Here is an 18459-nt window from a genome sequence, read left to right on the forward strand (position 1 = left end):
CTCCTATTGTTCTCTTTACGGTTATGAGCACAAAAATTAGCTAACTATATTCGCAACATTTTAATTACTATCTTGCTAACATGGTAATACATAGAAGTAATTTTTTACTACTGAAATTGAAAGCATTTATTAAAAAACAACTTGGTTATCAAAACCATGGATAAATAACTAAATAAAATACAGTAAGAATATTGAATGGATGGATAAGATAGATATATAGATAACAAATTTTTTCATCTCAATAATTATATACTAATACAATGGGGGTACAAATAAAACAAAAATAACGACAAAACATGTTTGGAAAATAATCAATCAAGATAAAATATTTATGAGAGCTACTTTTTTTAGTAACAATTAGTTACCATCAACTTCATCATGTTTAGCAAATTCACCTTCGGCGGCTTCTTCTTCATCAACTGGAACTTCATCTTCTTCTTCATATTCATGATGTAAAGATAAGGTTGGTTTAACAGCAGCAGAATCTAAAGTCCAAGAACTTAAAGCGTTTTCAGCATCAACAATGATTTGTTTGGAAGCTTCATAACCATCATAAGCAGGTCTAGTTTCACCTGGAGTGACGGCAGAATCATCTAATAATTCTAATAAAGCTTTACCATAACCAGCAATTAAAGCGTATTTTTCAGCCAATTCTCTAGTAGCATCAAATTGATAATTGAAAGCAGCTTTTAATTGTTCTCTGGTAATGTTAGATAATTGAGCTTCAGCAACTAAAGATTCAGCTTCAGCTCTAACTAATTCTTGTTCTAAAACAGGAATTTTTGGAGATTGAGGATCTTTATATTTTAAATGAGCAATATCATCAGTAATTTTTTGTTTTCTGTCTCTTGAAGGTTGAACAGAAGCTTCAATGTTTCTAATTGATTTTAAAGTGATTCTATATTGATCATATTTATCAATATATTGATCTTCTAATTCCCCAATTTCATAAATTAAAACCCCTAATTTATCAGTAACATCAGAAACATCATCATCATTTTCTTCCCCCCAAGCACTCAATTGTTTAGCAACATCTCTTCTTTCTCTAGCAGTCAATTCAATGGCTCTCATAACATTCTTTTCAATCTTAACATATTGAGCCAATTTTCTCGATAATTCAGGACCAGTGGCACCAGCAACAGTTTTTCTAAAACTTGAAGAAATGGACCCAGTACCAAAGAATTTAGATTTGGTAGAAGATGGAGGAGGAGGAGGAGATTGTAATTGAGCGGCGGTTGGAGCCTTTTGAGATCTTAATGAGTAAGTTCTATGCATTGTAGGATGATTGGACAATATACAATTGAAATAAAAAGGTAAAAAAATGGAAATATTAAAAAAACTAGAATTGGGAAATTTAACATGAAATTTATACTTTATAAATGTGTCCACACCTCCTGGGTCCTCCTCTTAAAGGCTGCCCTCCACCCTTCGAGGAAATTTCCAGCAATTAAACTTAAAAAAAAGGGGATGAGTGGAACTTTACACAAAAATTCCTCCTTTTTTGGTAATCAGTACACGCCCTTTCCTAATTGGGAATATTGTCCTATTTAGTATCGTATCAGTTAATTCATCCCATAATGATGATGGATAACTTCTATAACTGTTTTAAAGTTTTACTTTGGTTACAGTGTCAACTGATATCATATATGTCATACTTGCTCTTCCTCTAACTGACTGAGTAACTATCTAGCAAGTTAAGAAATGGATAGTTCGACACCTAGAGATAACCCTTAATTGACCAATCAGTATACATGAAATAGATACTTTAATACCACCAACTAGGCGAAACCCCATTTAGAGACGACTCTATACATTTCAATGTACAATGCATTCATACAATTGAAAAGAATCCCCGAACCGAATAAAGATGAAATAATTTTTAAACCTAAGGGGAAGACAGTTAAAAATGTATAGAAGCCAAATTGGGATGTGACGTCATGCTCAATTTTTTCTTATAATAGTGACAAATTATGAAATGAATAATATCATGATGATAACGATTTAACCTCTACTTCCTTCCCCAGCCTTAAACCCCTAATTGCAACCATTATCATCATAATTATGTAATTGCTAGAAAATAAATGACATAATTAATACCTTTTGACCTTACTACGGCCTTTCACTGCCTTCTTCCATGTCATACACGGTGAAGGTCATCATAATTTCAAGGATACATATATTATTAACACACTACTATACAAACTATTATTTTACTCATCTAATCACACTTCAAGTTGTCTTTTAGTTGCAAATTTAATATCTCCCAAGATTCGATAATAATCTTGTTCTAAGGATTCATATGCGGTTTGTAACTTATCCTTTCTATTATTCTCATCCAATGCTTCTAAACCTTCTCTATTCTTTTCAAATAATCTCTTCTTAATAAATAATCTCACATCTTTCTTACTATCATTACCTAATTTGTATTTCAATTTATATAATAACGTTAATTCCAATAATCTTGAAAATTGTCTCTTTTCTAATTTTAATTTACTCCGAGTATCTTTAATCCATGTTGAATCTAATTTGCTATTAATATCATCAAATTTAATTGAACTATTCAATCTAATAAAATCAGATCTATCTCTTAAATCATCAAAACTCTCATTAGGATCTTCCACCACAATTTCAATAATATTTGGATCTTCGTACCATGTATTAAATAATCGAGCATAAAATTCTCCTCCTAATCTTTGACCTTGATAAGTTGGTAATATTATAAATTGAGAAATCTTTAATCTAGTTTCTTTTTCTTCATTATCAAATTTCTCAAATCCAGGATATTTAAAATAATTATAAACAGTAGTGAACCCCACGATTGATGGTTCTTCTTTATTGGTAGTATTATAAAGAACATAAACATTCCATAATTCATCCTTAGCATCAATATAAGATCCAGCCTCAATAAATAATAATACTAATATTTGTAATCTTTTATGTAATTCTAACCCTGATATACTTTGTAAATCAAGCTTATAAATTTCAAATTGATTAACTTCACCTTCAACTTCTTTTTCAAATGATTCAATCAATTCTCCAGGAATCTTATAACTTTTCTTTTCTTCATTGATTAAATCAACCCATTTAACTTCATCTTTATATACAGTTGATTCAGGTAAGAATTTATCAATGGTTTCTTTAATATCAATGATTTCAGGATCATTCAATTTCTCAGTATATTTGATATTCAAAAATGGGTAAAACGTATAATGATCAAAACATAAGAATATAACAAGATCCTTGTATCCATAGATGGTTTCGGAATCTCCAAATATAGGATAGGTAAATACAGGTTGGAAATTAATGGCTCCCTCCGAATTGGTGACGAATAACTTCAACGTCTCATTGGATGAACTTGTCCAAAGTTCTGGTTGCAATGAAGCAGCCGTCAAAGCTGCGTTACTACTCATTCTTGATTGATTGATTAATTGATTGGTAACGATTGAATGGTGTGTTGCCAAACTGTCAGAATTGTCACATATTTTCAATTTTCAAATCTTGACGCGTTGACCAAAAAAATCGGGTTCTGAAAACAGCATGCAGGAGCGAATCAAATTCTTACAAGTTGCAAAAAGGTATAAAAAACTCACTATGTGTATATCAAATACAATTACAATACAAAATAATATAAGAAAAATCTAATGTACAATATATATAAAAGTTATCGTCTCATTATTCAAGAACAACAACTAAATCACCAGCATCAACCATATCACCATTCTTGTGGTAAATCTTAATAACTTTACCAGCTTTTGTAGCATTAACCACCATTTCAGTTTTCATGGCTTCAACTACAATTAACCCTTGATTGGCTACAACTTCATCACCAACTGAAACTAATGATTTCCAGAATCTACCAGAATATTCAGAATAAACTAATTCAGCATCATCACTGAAAGTTTCATCTTCTTCAATCTTAGAACCAGATTGTTCTAATTCACTATTAGAAATTTGAATTAATCTATTAAATTCAGCCATTTTTTCACCTCCTTGACTCTTTTGGAATTCTTCGATAGAATCAGAATGTTCTTGAATCCATTCCAAGTATTTTCCATGATCAAAAACAGTTTCACTGATTTCAACTTTAAATTTACCGGCATTCATTTCTTCTGAAAATTCATCAACTTCTTCTTCACTAACTGGATAGAATTCAACTTGATCAAATGGTCTTAATAACCATGGTTTATCACCAGAATGATCTCCTAAGGTTAATTTATCCCAAATTGGAACAGTTCTACCCACTAATTGATAACCACCTGGTGATTCCATAGTATAAATACACATATAATTACCACCAATACCAACAGTACCATTTGGAGTATAGGTTCTGGATGGATTATATTTCGTACCTAATAATCTTTGTCTTGGATCTAATGGAACGGCACATGGAGCTCCTAAGAAAACATCACCTAAACCTAAGACTAAAAATCTAGCAGTATAAACTAAATCTTTAACTTCTTCTCTCTTCATACCATTAATAGAGGCAATGAAATCAACATTATTAGGTAACCATGGTGCTTCACTTCTAATGGTTTCTTGATATCTTGTAACAGCTCCTAAAGTCTTCTTATCTTCAAAAGCCATTGGTAATTTAATAATTCTGGATTTAACCTTCCATTTGTTAACAAAGATTGATTCTCTTTCATAAGAAATTAAAGTTTCTAATACTTCTGATTGAGTCACTTCATCATTAAATTCAATTAAAACAGATCTAACCCCTTGAGACATTTCAACTATACCAGTGGTCTTATATTCAGTCACCATTTCAATTAATTTATGAATTCTATAACTCAAATTCAAATCAAGAGCATTATCTCCATATTCAACTAAAATATATCTATCACCAGCTTGACGATAAGTAACTTTTGGAGCATTGGAACTAACTTGGAATTGATATAAAACAGGACTTTCGGGTTTGATTTGTTTACCTTCAATAGTTGGTAAATCACCAGATAAATCTTCGATGATTTTATCTTGATGTTTCTTTAATCCCTTAGCATCAGTATATGATAATGGAACAAATTGAATTAATTCACCTGGTTTAACTTGCCCAATTTTCCACATTTCAGCTTCAGCCACAACAGCTTCACAAACAAAACCACCTAATGATGGACCATCACAAGTTAAAATAACAGGTTCATCACCAGTGAAATTAATGGCACCTAATGAGTAAACATAATCATGAGTATTAGAAGGATGTAAACCAGCTTCACCACCATCAGGTCTAGCCCATTTTGGTTTTGGACCAATTAATCTAACCCCAAATCTATTGGAATTATAATGAACTTTCCAAGTTTCACTAAAGAAGGTTTCGACTGATTCTTGTTGGAAGAAATCTGGAGATCCATGAGGACCACAAGTAACACCAACTTTCCAAACTTTATTAGCATATTCTGGAATTAAAGCTTTAGAAATAGTAGTTGGTTCAGAAATTGGGGCTGGTAAAGTACAACTGGAAATTTCTGGTTGACCTAAGAATAAAACATCACCTAATTTCAAAACTCTACCATTATAACCACCTAAATTACCTAAGGCAAATGTAGATCTTGATCCCAAGTATTCAGTGACATCAATACCACCTCTGATGGCTAAGTATGCTCTACAACCAGAAGTTAATTTACCAATTGATAATTTATCACCTCTTCTAATATGAATTGGCTCCCATTGATTAATGATAGTACCATTAATATCAACTTCAACTTTACCACCCGTAACTGCAATAACAGCATTATGATGGAATAAAATCTTTGGACCATTCAAAGTGATTTCAATACCAGGGGCAGCTTTATCATTACCAACAATTCTATTGGCAACTCTAAATGAATATTCATCCATACATCCTGAAGGTGGAACACCAATATGCCAGTAACCTTTTCTACCTGGGAAATCTTGAACTGTGGTATAAGCACCAGGATGAATGATTTCTAAAGCAGTTGGTCTATAATCATAAGTATCTAAAACTTTAGTGGCAACTTTAGCTTCTTCAAACATCGACGAATTAGCAATTGATCTTAAATAATCAATATTAGTGATACAACCGAAAACAACAGTTTCATTTAAAGCTTGACGTAATTTCTTTAAAGCATCATTTCTATCCTTACCATGAACGATAATCTTGGCTAAAGTTGGATCATATTCGGCAGAAATAACAGTACCTTTTTCAACCCAACCATCAATTCTAGCCCATTCTGGAAATTTAATTTCAGTTAATTGACCTGGAGATGGCATGAAATCCTTAACTGGATTTTCAGCATATAATCTAGCTTCCATCGAAGCACCAGTAACTTTGATTTCTTGACTGAAATCAGGTGGATCATCAGCAGCAATTAATAACATCCATTCAACTAAATCTAATCCAGTCACCATTTCAGTAATTGGATGTTCAACTTGTAATCTGGCATTGACTTCTAAGAAGTAAAATTCATCTCTTCTTTCATCATAAATGAATTCAACAGTACCAGCACATTTATAATTCATTGAACTACCTAATGATTCAGCAGCTTTTCTCATTTTAGCTCTGGTTGCTTCTGGTAAGTTTGGAGCTGGAGTTTCTTCAATAATCTTTTGATTACGACGTTGTAAAGAACAATCTCTTTCTCCTAAAGCAATAGCCTTACCATAACCATCACCTAACATTTGAATTTCAACGTGTCTTGCATCTTCCACGAATCTTTCTAAGAAAACACCAGAATCACCGAAATATGATTTACCTTGATGTTGAACAGTTTCAAATACTCTTTCAATATCGGCTTCAGAATCAACTTTTTGTAAACCAATACCACCACCACCGGCAGTAGATTTAACCATGATTGGGTATTCTAATTTAGCTGCAATTTCTTTAGCTTCTTTAGCATCCTTAACTAAACCAGAACCTGGAACTAAAGGTACACCAGCCTTTTCAGCGATTTCTCTGGCTGAATGTTTCAAACCCAATTTTCTAATGGCATCTCCAGATGGACCTACAAATACAATTCCTTCTTTACCACATCTGTCTGAAAAGTCAGCATTTTCAGATAAGAAACCATAACCTGGGATAATAGCTTCAGCCCCACTATCTTTAGCAGCCTTTATGATTTTATCAATGGAGATATAAGTTTCAGCAGCAGAAGTACCATGTAATGGAATGGCAACATCGGCATCTAAAACATGCTTGGCATACTTATCAGGATCTGAATAAACCGCAATTGATTTAATGCTTAATTTCTTTAAAGTCTTGATAATTCTGACGGCGATTTCACCTCTATTAGCCACTAAGACTGAATTGAATGGTTTTTTAGTTTGAGCATTTTCTCTAACTAAATGTTCTTGATAATTCTTCCAACCACCAAATGAAGTGATATCAGTGGTACCTGGAACTTTATAACCAAATTCTTCACAAATGAATGATTTCACCCATGCGCCTGATTTCAATTCAACTGATCCAATACCTAATGGTTCTGGAACCATAGCAATGAAATCACCAAATTTTTCTTTTGGAATTGAATATATTTCAAGAGCTATGTCAGAACCATTTTCACTAACTCTTCTTAAACCTGGTTTAGCAACTGGTCCAGATTTAGGTAAGGCATATAATTTATATTTCTTTGATGTGGTGGTTGATTCTATGAAAGTAGCATTAACTTTTTCTAATTGCCAATGTAATTGATAACCCTTTAAATGAGCACCAACCACAGCTAATTTGATTTGCAGTTCAGGATTTAATTTTGGAACGTTTGGTAATAATTCATCACCTAAGTTGCTAACGATTTTATGATTTAAATTACCGTAGAATCTTGGAATGGTTTCGGAATATGGTTTTATATAACGACTGGCCAATTCTAAAAGGGCATAATCATTGAATTTATCAGATAATAAAGTAATACCAAATGGTAATCCATCAGGACGGAACCCAGCCGGAATAGATAAAGCTGACATATCAGCTAAATTGACAAAATTAGTATAAGTACCTTGATGAGAGTTGACTTTAACTGGTTCATTTTTAACTTGTTCAATGGTTGGAGTTAATGGAGCAGTTGGAACAATGAGAACATCTATACCTTTTAATTCCTTTTTAATTCTTTGAATTATTCCTTGTCTTTTATATTCATAATCAAAAGCAGTAGCAGCTGAATGTTTTTCACCACCTTTTATAATGGCAGTTACAGTTGGATCTAAAGTTTCAACTGGAGGATTTGTAGCAAAAAATTCTTTCATGGCAGTATAACGTTCAGCCACCCATGGGCCATCATATAAGCATTTAGCTAATTCAACTAATAAATCAATATTAACTGGAACTAATTTTGCACCCACTTTTTCACTACCAAATATTTCGACAGCTTTAGTATATAATTTTGGATTTTCTTCTTCACCATACCATTCTAAACTAGTTGGAATACCAATAGTTGGAGTTTGAGGGAATTTCAATAATGGATTTTCAGGTAATGGTCTTGAATATTCATCATTTAAACCATCTTCATGAGCCATAACTTCAAAAGTTAATTGAGCATCTTGTAAATTAAGAGAAAAGATTGAAACACAATCTAATGATTTACAAGCTGGTACCACCCCACTAGTTGAAAATACACCTTTGGTAGGTTTTAAACCAATAATGTTATTTAAAGCAGCAGGAACTCTACCTGAACCAGCAGTATCAGTACCTAATGAAATTGGAACTATACCTCTTGCCACTACTGATGCTGAACCTGCAGAAGAACCACCACTAACATATTTTGGATTGAATGTATTTGGAGTAATACCATATGGAGATCTAGTACCCACTAAACCAGTTGCAAATTGATCTAAATTGGTTTTACCAATTATTATAGCCCCAGCATCTCTTAAATATTTGACAGTAGTTGCATCTTGATTTGGTAAATAAGCATAAGCTGCACAACCAGCAGTAGTTTCAAAACCTTTCACATCGATATTATCTTTTATGGCGACTGGAACCCCATATAATGGTAAATCCAATTTGTTGGCTCTTGATTGAAGGAAATTCCATTGATGTTTCAAGTTATCTATGGAAGCTACTGAAATCCAAGCAGTATCTTCTGGAGCTGGTTTTTGAGCTGCTAATAATTGAGCTAATAAATCAAATGATTCATTGGGAGTAGCTTGATAATGGAATTGTTTCCAATCATGGACTGTCCAACCAAGATATGACATATTCAGTTGATTCGATTGATATGATGGTATCAGACTAATGATTTGGAATGATAATATATATGAAAATTGACCTCAATTCGTTAAATGTTGTCAAATTGGAATGATTTGTGGAGATCTGTCAACAAAAAACTAAAATTAATGCTCCGCGGAGGTTGAAATTTTTTTGAAATTTGATTGATAATTAACAGTTATTAAGGTTATAAGAAACAAATTAATAATTCTATAACAAACCCTTGAATCTACCTTAAACTTGTTGATGAGGAATGTTGACTAAGATTTTTGGAAAAAGATGTGGATATGGAAATGAATAAATACTAAAGTTTATCAATAAATCAAGTGAATCCAAAAACGGAAATTGATAGTATTTGAAAAATAGTGAATTTTTGGTTTGTGGAAAATTCCGATGCACCGCTATGAACAAAACAAAAAAATTGATTGAGGTCAGTGGAAGCTAATCTTGAAAATCGTTAAGGATCTACTTTGCTATTTATATAATGGTTGATATACTGGGTTTGCTTATCGTAATCTAAAGAGGAGGAGTAATACAATCAATCTCATTCATCGGTATTAGACCCCCATTACTACTATCAACAATTAATCAATTGGTTGATTATTGTATGGTTCATAGTAACTAAACTGGCTGTGAAAAGCAGTTGTTAGCATCTATCCGCTAATGGAATCATTCCGCGACCCACCATAGTTAAAAATTCCTCACTCAAAAAAGAATTGCCATACAAAAATAGTGAGACAAACAAAATATCCAAACACCGCGACGGGCCGCCTGGTCATAAATTTTTACGGTCCATATTTTTGCAATTGTGAAAACAGAAAATGGCATTCGACACCCTTTTGACATATAAATCTTATAGTTAGTTAGTATTATAAGGTTGGTATAAGTTATACAGGGTCAGAAGAGTTTTGATTAGAGAGACTTTCAACTTTGATTTCAAATCAAGAAGTTTGCAACAACTTTTTATGATTTGAGATTTAGTTTTTAGGCTTTGGTGATACTGTATGTATTTTTTTTTTTGATAGTAGTTAAGCACTTTTAATTTAGGGTGAGAGAAGAGCTCCAAAGTACGGTTCAATATTCCTTTTCAAGCTGCGTTTAAGAAGTCAATCAAAGTATGTTTATCAAGAATAAAATAAAACATTTACTTCAATAGACAAAAGATAATGAAACGATTTACTTTTCAAATATTTATCTATTAATTACTATAGACCAAGGCTACAAATCTAAATTATTCTATTTGCAATTTGATTTTATCAATTAAGGCTGTAGAGCGAAAGAAAAAAAATAGATTCACACCCTTCAGGTCAGGATTGACCATCAAATGCTATCGTGCGATTTTATTGGTTCAAGATATCCGATAGAAGAGGTGTCAATCATAAACTGTCAAAATAATTTTCAAACCTGTCTTTTCAGGATATGGGCCATTTTGGTAATTATATTGATAAGATCAATGAGCGGCTTATCGAAGGATTTTCAGATGGATATAATATACAGGATACGATATAATTTCGTCACAATACCCTTTAATATAGATATACCGATTCCGCAATGATTTAATCGCTACATGGCTTTGTAATTTATTATTATTATTATTACTTTCTGACACCTGTGGTAGGGAGTATTTCTTTCTTTGATATGTCCCATTTATGCCGTAGTAGCTTGTAAGCAGAACATGCAAAATTTGAGTTTCCTTGCATAACCTCATTTGCGCTTCAATAAATTGATTCTATATTATTTTTTTACTTCTAATAATTTTAATAACAATAATAATAATAATATATATTTGAGTCACACAATTGGTTAAAAACATTTAAACAAGAACTAAATACTATATACTACCAAATAAAATGTAATATAATAATAATAATAATAATAATTAACAATCACTTTAGTTGATAAAAACTCAACATAAGCACACAATAAAAGAACAAAACTAAACAATAGAATAGATGTAAAAAAATTCTTTAAGACCCAGCTTAAACCAATTTAACACTAAATTTAAATAAAAAAAGACAACAACAACAAGAATATCAACCTAAATCAAGCAAGTTACAACTAAAACGGTTAGAATTCTTTCTTGACATCATCTAATTTAGAATCAATACCATTTGGAGTAATAGTTCCATCATGAATGGTTTTACCTTCATAAACAACTTTACTTCTACTTTGACTAGTGGCTAACAAATGAGCAGCAACTTGTGATTGAACAGCATGTAATTTTTCTGGATTAGCTTCTTGCCATGCTCTTAATTTATAAGTTTGACCTGTACAATCCCAATAAATACCTCTGAAGGTAGTATATAATCCAACTCTACCTTCATAAAGTGGATAAATAATAACCATGCCAACTGAAAAGAAAATCCAAATCAATAATACCACAACCCAACCAGTAAAGAATCTCTTAGAGAAGATATAAGAAGTTCCATACATTGGCATTGGCCAAAGTACTAAAAGACAAACAGTTAAAGTAACACAAATAATAGCAGCTATTTTAAATGATTTATTTAATAATCTTTCTTCTTCTTCTAATTGATTATATTTAGTTTCAGCAATTTCACTAGCAATAACACTAATTTGAGATTTTACAGGATGAACCCCAATTTCAACATCAGTTTCTTTACTACCAACAGCATGAGTAGCTTGTAAAATTTCATCATTTTCATCAACTCTTTGAATTGATTTTAAAATTTCCCAATCGAAATTTTGAGGTTTGAATGCAAAGGTTAAAATTGGTACAATAACTAATGGGGATAATAAGGCAACCACATTACCAGTTAACATAGCATTATCTTCAAAAGTATTATCAACGGTAATTGAACCAAATTGAACTTTGGTACAAACTAACCATGAAATAATAGCTAAAGCAGTGGCAATTGGTGGAGTCCAGGTAGCAGCAACAACATTTTGATGCTTAGAAAGTAAAGTCATAGCAGATGATAAAACAGCACCACCAATTATAACACCCATTAATTCATAAAGATAACCCATTGAAATACCAGCATAGTATAATCCAATGGCAAAACCAGCCATAATATACGCATAAGCAATAACTGACATATGAGATACCCAAATTAATTGTTTACCAGTAGCAGCTGGATTAATATAACTTCTGTAGATATCATAAGTGAAAATAGTTGAAACAGCAATTAATTCAGCAGACATGGCAGAAGTAACAGCCATGAAAACCATTAATAAAGAACAAACAGCTCCACCAGTACCTAAAAGAGCAACGGCGGCGTTTGGTAACACTAAACCAGCAGAAACTTGAGCTGCGGTTAATGGTTGAGCAGTTGGCCATGAAGGAGTACCTTCTAAAGCTAAACCAGCTAAACCCATGGTTAAAGAAATTAAACATGGAATAGCAAACCAAGCAAGAGAACCAAGAACATAACCTGGTAAAGCAGCTCTTGGATCAGCAGCAAAAGCTTTATTGAAATAACCATTATCTAAAAACACAGTACCGAAATTACCCACAATATTAATAACAAAGAAAATACCACCACCTCTTGATCTTAAAGTTAAATATGAACCACCAGCATTACCTTCCTTTGGATTTGATTCAGCTAAGGCAGTAATAACTTCCCAAACTTTACCGGGAGAACCTAAATCTTTATTAGTAGCAAAAGTTGAGAAAGCAAAGATTAAAATAATAACAATCATAACGACAGTATGGGCATAATCAGTTAAGAAAGTAGCTCTAATACCACCGAATAAAGTATAAATAACCACTCCTAATGGTAATAATAAACAAGCAGCTACAGTATTCATACCAGTTAAATCATTAACGACAGCAGAACCACCAGTTAATAACATGGCAGTAACTAAAACATTAGTAGCAAAACCCCAGAAACAATAGACAGCATGGGTAACAGTACCATATCTTGCTTTAACAATTTCTAAATAAGTGTGAGCACCTGGAGCTAATTCTTTACCTTTAATAGCTAAACAAGCGAAAAGAGTAATTTGACAAGTTGCACCGGCAGCATAGAAAAACCCACCAGAAACCCCATTATTATAAACTTGAGTGGTAGAAGTTAATAAAGTAGCAGCCCAAGTCCAAGATGAAACAACAGCAGCTGAAATTAAACCAGTTTTAACTGATCTACCAGCAGTAGCGAATTCTTCTGCAGTCATAATTTCACGATTATATCTTTTCAAGACGTAAGTAGTAAGCATCATACCAAGGGCAAAAACAGCACCTAACCCAACCACAACAGCGTAACCTGCAGCTTGCGGTAATGGAATATAATCAGCTGAAGTCATTGTATAAGATTATCAATATTCTATTTTAGTTTGTATTTAAAGTCAAACCCAAAAGAATTGATGATTATAAAAATATAAAACATGAAAAATTGAAAAATACCAAATCATGGAGAATTTTCAGGTATATTTATATTTATAAAATTAGTAACAATTAACTGTTGCAGATGATTCAATTGAAAAATTTTGATATAAGTTGTAAAAAAATAATATAATGAAAACAAACCGGTAACTAAATTAAACTAAGTAGTTAATTCCTGTTTATTGGGCCCAAAATGTATATTGATACAGCGCTTATGCAGATATTTTTATTTTAGTCATTATTGAAAAATAAAATTTATTTTTTATCTTTTATTTTTGGTTGCTTTTTTTTTTTTTGCTTTTTTTTTTTTTTAGATAACGAAAGCGACACCTTTGATAAACTGAGAAATTACCGTTTTTCTTTTTTCTTTTTTTACAGTTAATGTTTTTCAAGGGGCATTTTTGCGTTTCAGTTTTCACTATCATTAGAACAAGACAGCACAGGGTGGGTGGTTTACAATTTTTTACTGGGCTTTGTTTTCAATTGAATTGAATGAGACAAGATGGTTTACTTGGGGACAATTAGGCGGTTTGTAGCTTATGGATCAGTCAATCGCTTGTGAAACTGCACGTCAATTAAACATTCAATATTAACGATTGTTTTATATAGTAATTGTAGACTACATAGAGTATGTTACTTCTAGAACATGTTACTTCTAGAACATGTCATTATTATATTCAAAGGATCAATTGACCTGATTTAGATTGTTATCAATGGGGTGACCATGATGATCAAGTGTAATCCATTCAAAGGATGGTCAAGTACATGCTTCCATAACTAAAGTAGAACATTAGTAGGTACTAATAGAAGGAAAATAATATAGTGGGCCGGGGAAAGAAAAATGGCCCGGTAAGCTAAAAATATACACTATATAAAAAAATAACCATACGAATGTAAGGTGGAATAGATATGATCAAAAGTTAACAACAAGTAAGACTATACAATACAACACAAGACTTAAGATTGATCTAATCAGTATGTTACCACTTTAGCCCAGAAATAGCAAATAATAATATTGATAAATGTAAAAATAATATAATCAAATTAAACTTACTGCAATGTATCGGATTAGGTATACGAAGCCGTTGAAGTAAGTTGAAAAATCTTTTAGATTTTGTGTGTCAATTTCTAATATTAAGTTGTATATGGTGTTATTTTTAATCATAATAGATAAGAAATCAGTAATTGGACCTATTAGAAATCATAAAGTGGGGCTAGGATATGTAACCAATTAAGTCTTAGTTTTGTTATATAATTTTTAATTTAGTGGGAATCTTTCTATCATGTGACTTGATTCTCACTAAAAAAATAAATTATTTTTACTACTATTAGGCGCTAAAATTAATTAATTAATTAGTAGCCGTACCCTTACCACAAAACGAGATTTTCAAGTATTAACCAGAGCATTAAGGATTTTCAATGAATTATCATTAAGATTGACATTTCAAAACAAGAGATTTGGGGTTCTCAACCAATGGCAGAAGGTCGTTCGATACGGTGGATCTACTGTCCATCTATCTATCTATCTAATTCTGTCATGTGTTTATGTTTCATGTTGTAAGTTAATTCCAATATATTAAATTGATTTAATTTTTTTTCCCTAATCATATCATAAAAATAGAATGCTGTATAAAAGACACTAAATTTAAAATGTTCTAGGGGGAAATTATCCCTAATTAATTTGCGCAAAATACAGGAAAAAAAAATTTTGACACCGAAGTGGGCCGCAAAACAAATGAATCCAAAATTTTGAAAATATTTTTTTCTCGCCGTACAGAAGGAGCTCTCAATTCATTCTTCTGATAAGAGGTCCAGGGGGCCAAGAGAATTTTCTTTTCTGTTTTGGTTTGGAAATGATAAATGAAATATTCATTATATTACGTAGTTGATATTGTTATGTATACAAGTTTGTCTTGACATGACATGACTTACCTACATATAAAAACTGGAGTAAATAAAAAGTAATATTGAATTCCTTACATGAAAGGTTTAACTAGGGTATGCTTAGAAATCAGATCAAGCGGAATGAGATGTATAATGTATGTTTGGTATGTACTTATGTACCTCAATACTCTACTCTATTGTTTGTTGTGAGTCAACCAAATAAATATCAGCGTGGTAAATAGTCATGTTTGAACTAATCACCATTATCATATTATCAATTTTATTATTTTTATTATATTTGTTCTGCATTTAAAATACTGATTACACAAAATGGTCTGTATGCAGAACGCATTTTTTTAAGTTTTTTTTTTTTTTACTTTTTTAAAAAGAAAAGTTCGGGCCATTTTCCAGTTAGCGTTTCGGTCCCTAAATATGTCTCCATTTAGCGCCCTACAAACAACAGGAGTGCAAAAAAAACTTTTCGCATCTTGTTTAATCCAGCTTTTAATTGTAAGATGAGTTAATTGACTAAGGCAATCCAAAGGTCATTTATTTAACTTAGAATAATCAATTAATCCCTTATCTCTGGATTAATTAAACTTTAAATTAGGTCTTGTAAATCATTCGATAAGGAATTACTTCCTAAATAAAAAAATCTACAACCTAATGGAAATGGGTATTGATTTTCAAATTAATTTAATTAGAGATCGACATTTGATGGTTTAGACCAGTTAGATTGAAGATACTAACCATAAGATAATTACTTCCATGCTTCTATTATTTAAATTAGGATGATTATAGATTACGTCCTTGCATTGTCTTCTCCTCTTCTGGTATGAGAGGTCGCAATGACACGATGGGTAGGATATAGTCATGTAATTAGATTGATTGATTTAACGTAATTTAAAACAGTATCAGTAATGCATTCTTATCAGTGTTAATTAACCTTCATCGTATTTACTTGCATTCATTCAACGTTTATGACATGTACAATAGTCATCAAATCATCATCTCTGTCCTGGCTTGCCTGAACCGGACCGCAAAGAATACAGAACAATGATTAAACAAACTACTCTACACAAGTCAATTTATTGATAATTAATTTATTAAAAACATAGATTAATTAAAGATTCATCTATAAACAAATTTTAACTTTTTTTTTTTAATTTATGAATTTTTTTTTTTTTTTTGAATAATAATGGTTATAGTTTGGTAAATTAGGGTAAAAGTTAATCACATATCGTAAAAGTAGAATATATCAAATAAAAAATAGGCATAAACAAAACTGATTTCACTTGAATAATTATTCATCGAGAATGATAAGGAAGGGAAGGCAAGGAAAAATACATACATAAGATAAAGAGAGAGAGAGAGTAAGATATGAAAGGAGTCATGAAAAGTGAAGGGATAGGGAAGGACTAATCCTTACTGATGTATTCTCTATCATCAGTTTTACCTTCTAATTCATTTCTAATTTCTTCCATTTGAACCACTTGTTGTTTCCATACTTTTTCGTCTTGATCCTTTTTAGAATCTTTAACAAATAAGGAATCATCAGGTCTTCTATAAGAACCTCCAATTCTATCCCATAAAGTGGTGAATTGTCCATAATTATAATTGAAATATAAATGATGAACGGTATGACAAGCAGTACCATTTACAAATGGATCATTTGATAAATATTGACCATCATGAATCATAACAGTCCAGAAATTAACAAAAGTGAATAAAAATAAGTATAATACTTTATGTAATGGGAAAACCATTGGATAAATATGATAAGGAATACTTTGGAAAAATCCATCGACAGGATGGAAAGCATGAGAAGCAAATGGAGTACAAACAATCCATTTATGATGAGGTTTATGTAAAGCTTTATAAACAGATGGCCAATGTAACCATCTATGAATGAAATAAATCCCACAATCGGTGAATAAAATGAATTTTGGAATTTGCCACCATAAAGCACTCCAACCTCCGGTTGATTCATTAATATCATAATATAAATAAGAGAAACCTCTTAATTCCATAAGAAATACTGGAGTAGTTAATAAAACCATAACTGGGATAGCAGTGGTTGCTCTTTCAATTTCTAACCAAATTTGATTTTTTAAATATCTGGGATGATTAAAGATTTTTTTATCAAACACAAAATAATAAGATAATGAAGCAACTGAAAAATATAATAACCAACCAAAGATAGCAGTGACTATAAAGATTGAAACACCTTCTCTTAAAATATTTGATCTTGATAATATGGATTGTTCAGTATAACTTGTGACATCGAAGAAAGTGGTTGGTTTTAAACCATAAATTTCATCTTGATTTTGATAATTAACCACAGAGTTATAAATTGATGAAATGATAGGATTGGCTAAAAGGGTTGGAGCTGCAGAAGTTAAAGTTCCATTGAATGAATCTTTATAATTGACAAAGTTCAGTTTGACATTAAGTAATAAAGGATTATTCTGTATGAATTGATCAACAACTCCACCTTTTGGTAAGAGTTGAGCATAAGCTTTATCAAACACGAAATGATCAGCTGCTTCTAAGACTAAATCCATATTGTAGTAGTGTAGATATGTGGTGGGTAGGCACGGGCTCTGTTAAAAATAAGCAAAGAAAAAAGTGAACTCTAGCAAGGAAGGATGTATAAGAGTTATATGAGTCTGATGAGCCAGATGAATCGAATAGGTTGAAAGAATGTGAAGGGGGAGGAAGAAGTGAATGGACTGTAAAGTTAAACCAAAAACTAATACAAATATGGTAATCAACAGTTTATATATTTCTCTTTATTCAAGTTTCCCCTTGTGGTATGATTTGACATCGTTCCCAAAGTCTAGATGGAAAAAAATTTTAGTTAGCAGTAAGCGCTGTAAGCAAACAGTAAACAAACAGAAAAAAAAAAACAATTTAATTTTTTCGTCGTATAGATTTTAATCAGATTTTTTATACGACGGGAACGAGAACCGAGTATCGGTAACAGAGAAAAAAAAGAGCAACTGCTAAGAAGTAGTTTGGGGGAGATAGGAAGGGATGGATGGATGTAGGTAGGTAGGGGAGGTGGAAGAAGATG

The 18459-nt window shown here is 31.7% G+C and overlaps 5 protein-coding genes across 5 annotated transcripts; all 5 read right to left on the reverse strand. All coding sequences in view use genetic code 12, as the record gives it.

The window, feature by feature from the left end:
- Positions 1-108: 108 nt before the first annotated feature.
- Positions 109-1749, reverse strand: PIL1 (lipid-binding protein). The gene has a single exon (XM_064903219.1). It carries the CDS (start codon positions 1273-1275, stop codon positions 358-360), a length of 918 nt encoding a protein of 305 aa, XP_064762597.1. The 5' UTR covers positions 1276-1749; the 3' UTR covers positions 109-357.
- HAT1 (histone acetyltransferase catalytic subunit) lies at positions 1749-3628 on the reverse strand. Its single transcript, XM_064903221.1, has one exon. It carries the CDS (start codon positions 3408-3410, stop codon positions 2223-2225), a length of 1188 nt encoding a protein of 395 aa, XP_064762598.1. The 5' UTR covers positions 3411-3628; the 3' UTR covers positions 1749-2222.
- A 1-nt stretch (position 3629) lies between these two features.
- Positions 3630-9482, reverse strand: DUR1,2 (bifunctional urea carboxylase/allophanate hydrolase). The gene has a single exon (XM_064903220.1). It carries the CDS (start codon positions 9142-9144, stop codon positions 3673-3675), a length of 5472 nt encoding a protein of 1823 aa, XP_064762599.1. The 5' UTR covers positions 9145-9482; the 3' UTR covers positions 3630-3672.
- A 1561-nt stretch (positions 9483-11043) lies between these two features.
- Positions 11044-13811, reverse strand: DUR3 (Dur3p). The gene has a single exon (XM_064906936.1). The coding sequence runs from the start codon at positions 13418-13420 to the stop codon at positions 11222-11224; it is 2199 nt and encodes a 732-aa protein (XP_064762600.1). The 5' UTR covers positions 13421-13811; the 3' UTR covers positions 11044-11221.
- Positions 13812-16801: 2990 nt separating this feature from the next.
- Positions 16802-17947, reverse strand: ERG3 (C-5 sterol desaturase; the record flags this gene model as incomplete). Its single annotated transcript, XM_064906001.1, has 1 exon — positions 16802-17947. The coding sequence occupies one exon, from the start codon at positions 17945-17947 to the stop codon at positions 16802-16804; it is 1146 nt and encodes a 381-aa protein (XP_064762601.1).
- Between the last annotated feature and the right edge of the window lie 512 nt (positions 17948-18459).

This window comes from Scheffersomyces coipomensis, assembly GCF_036884675.1.
Source record: "Scheffersomyces coipomensis strain NRRL Y-17651 chromosome Unknown DFJ63scaffold_3, whole genome shotgun sequence".
Taxonomy (NCBI): domain Eukaryota; kingdom Fungi; phylum Ascomycota; class Pichiomycetes; order Serinales; family Debaryomycetaceae; genus Scheffersomyces; species Scheffersomyces coipomensis.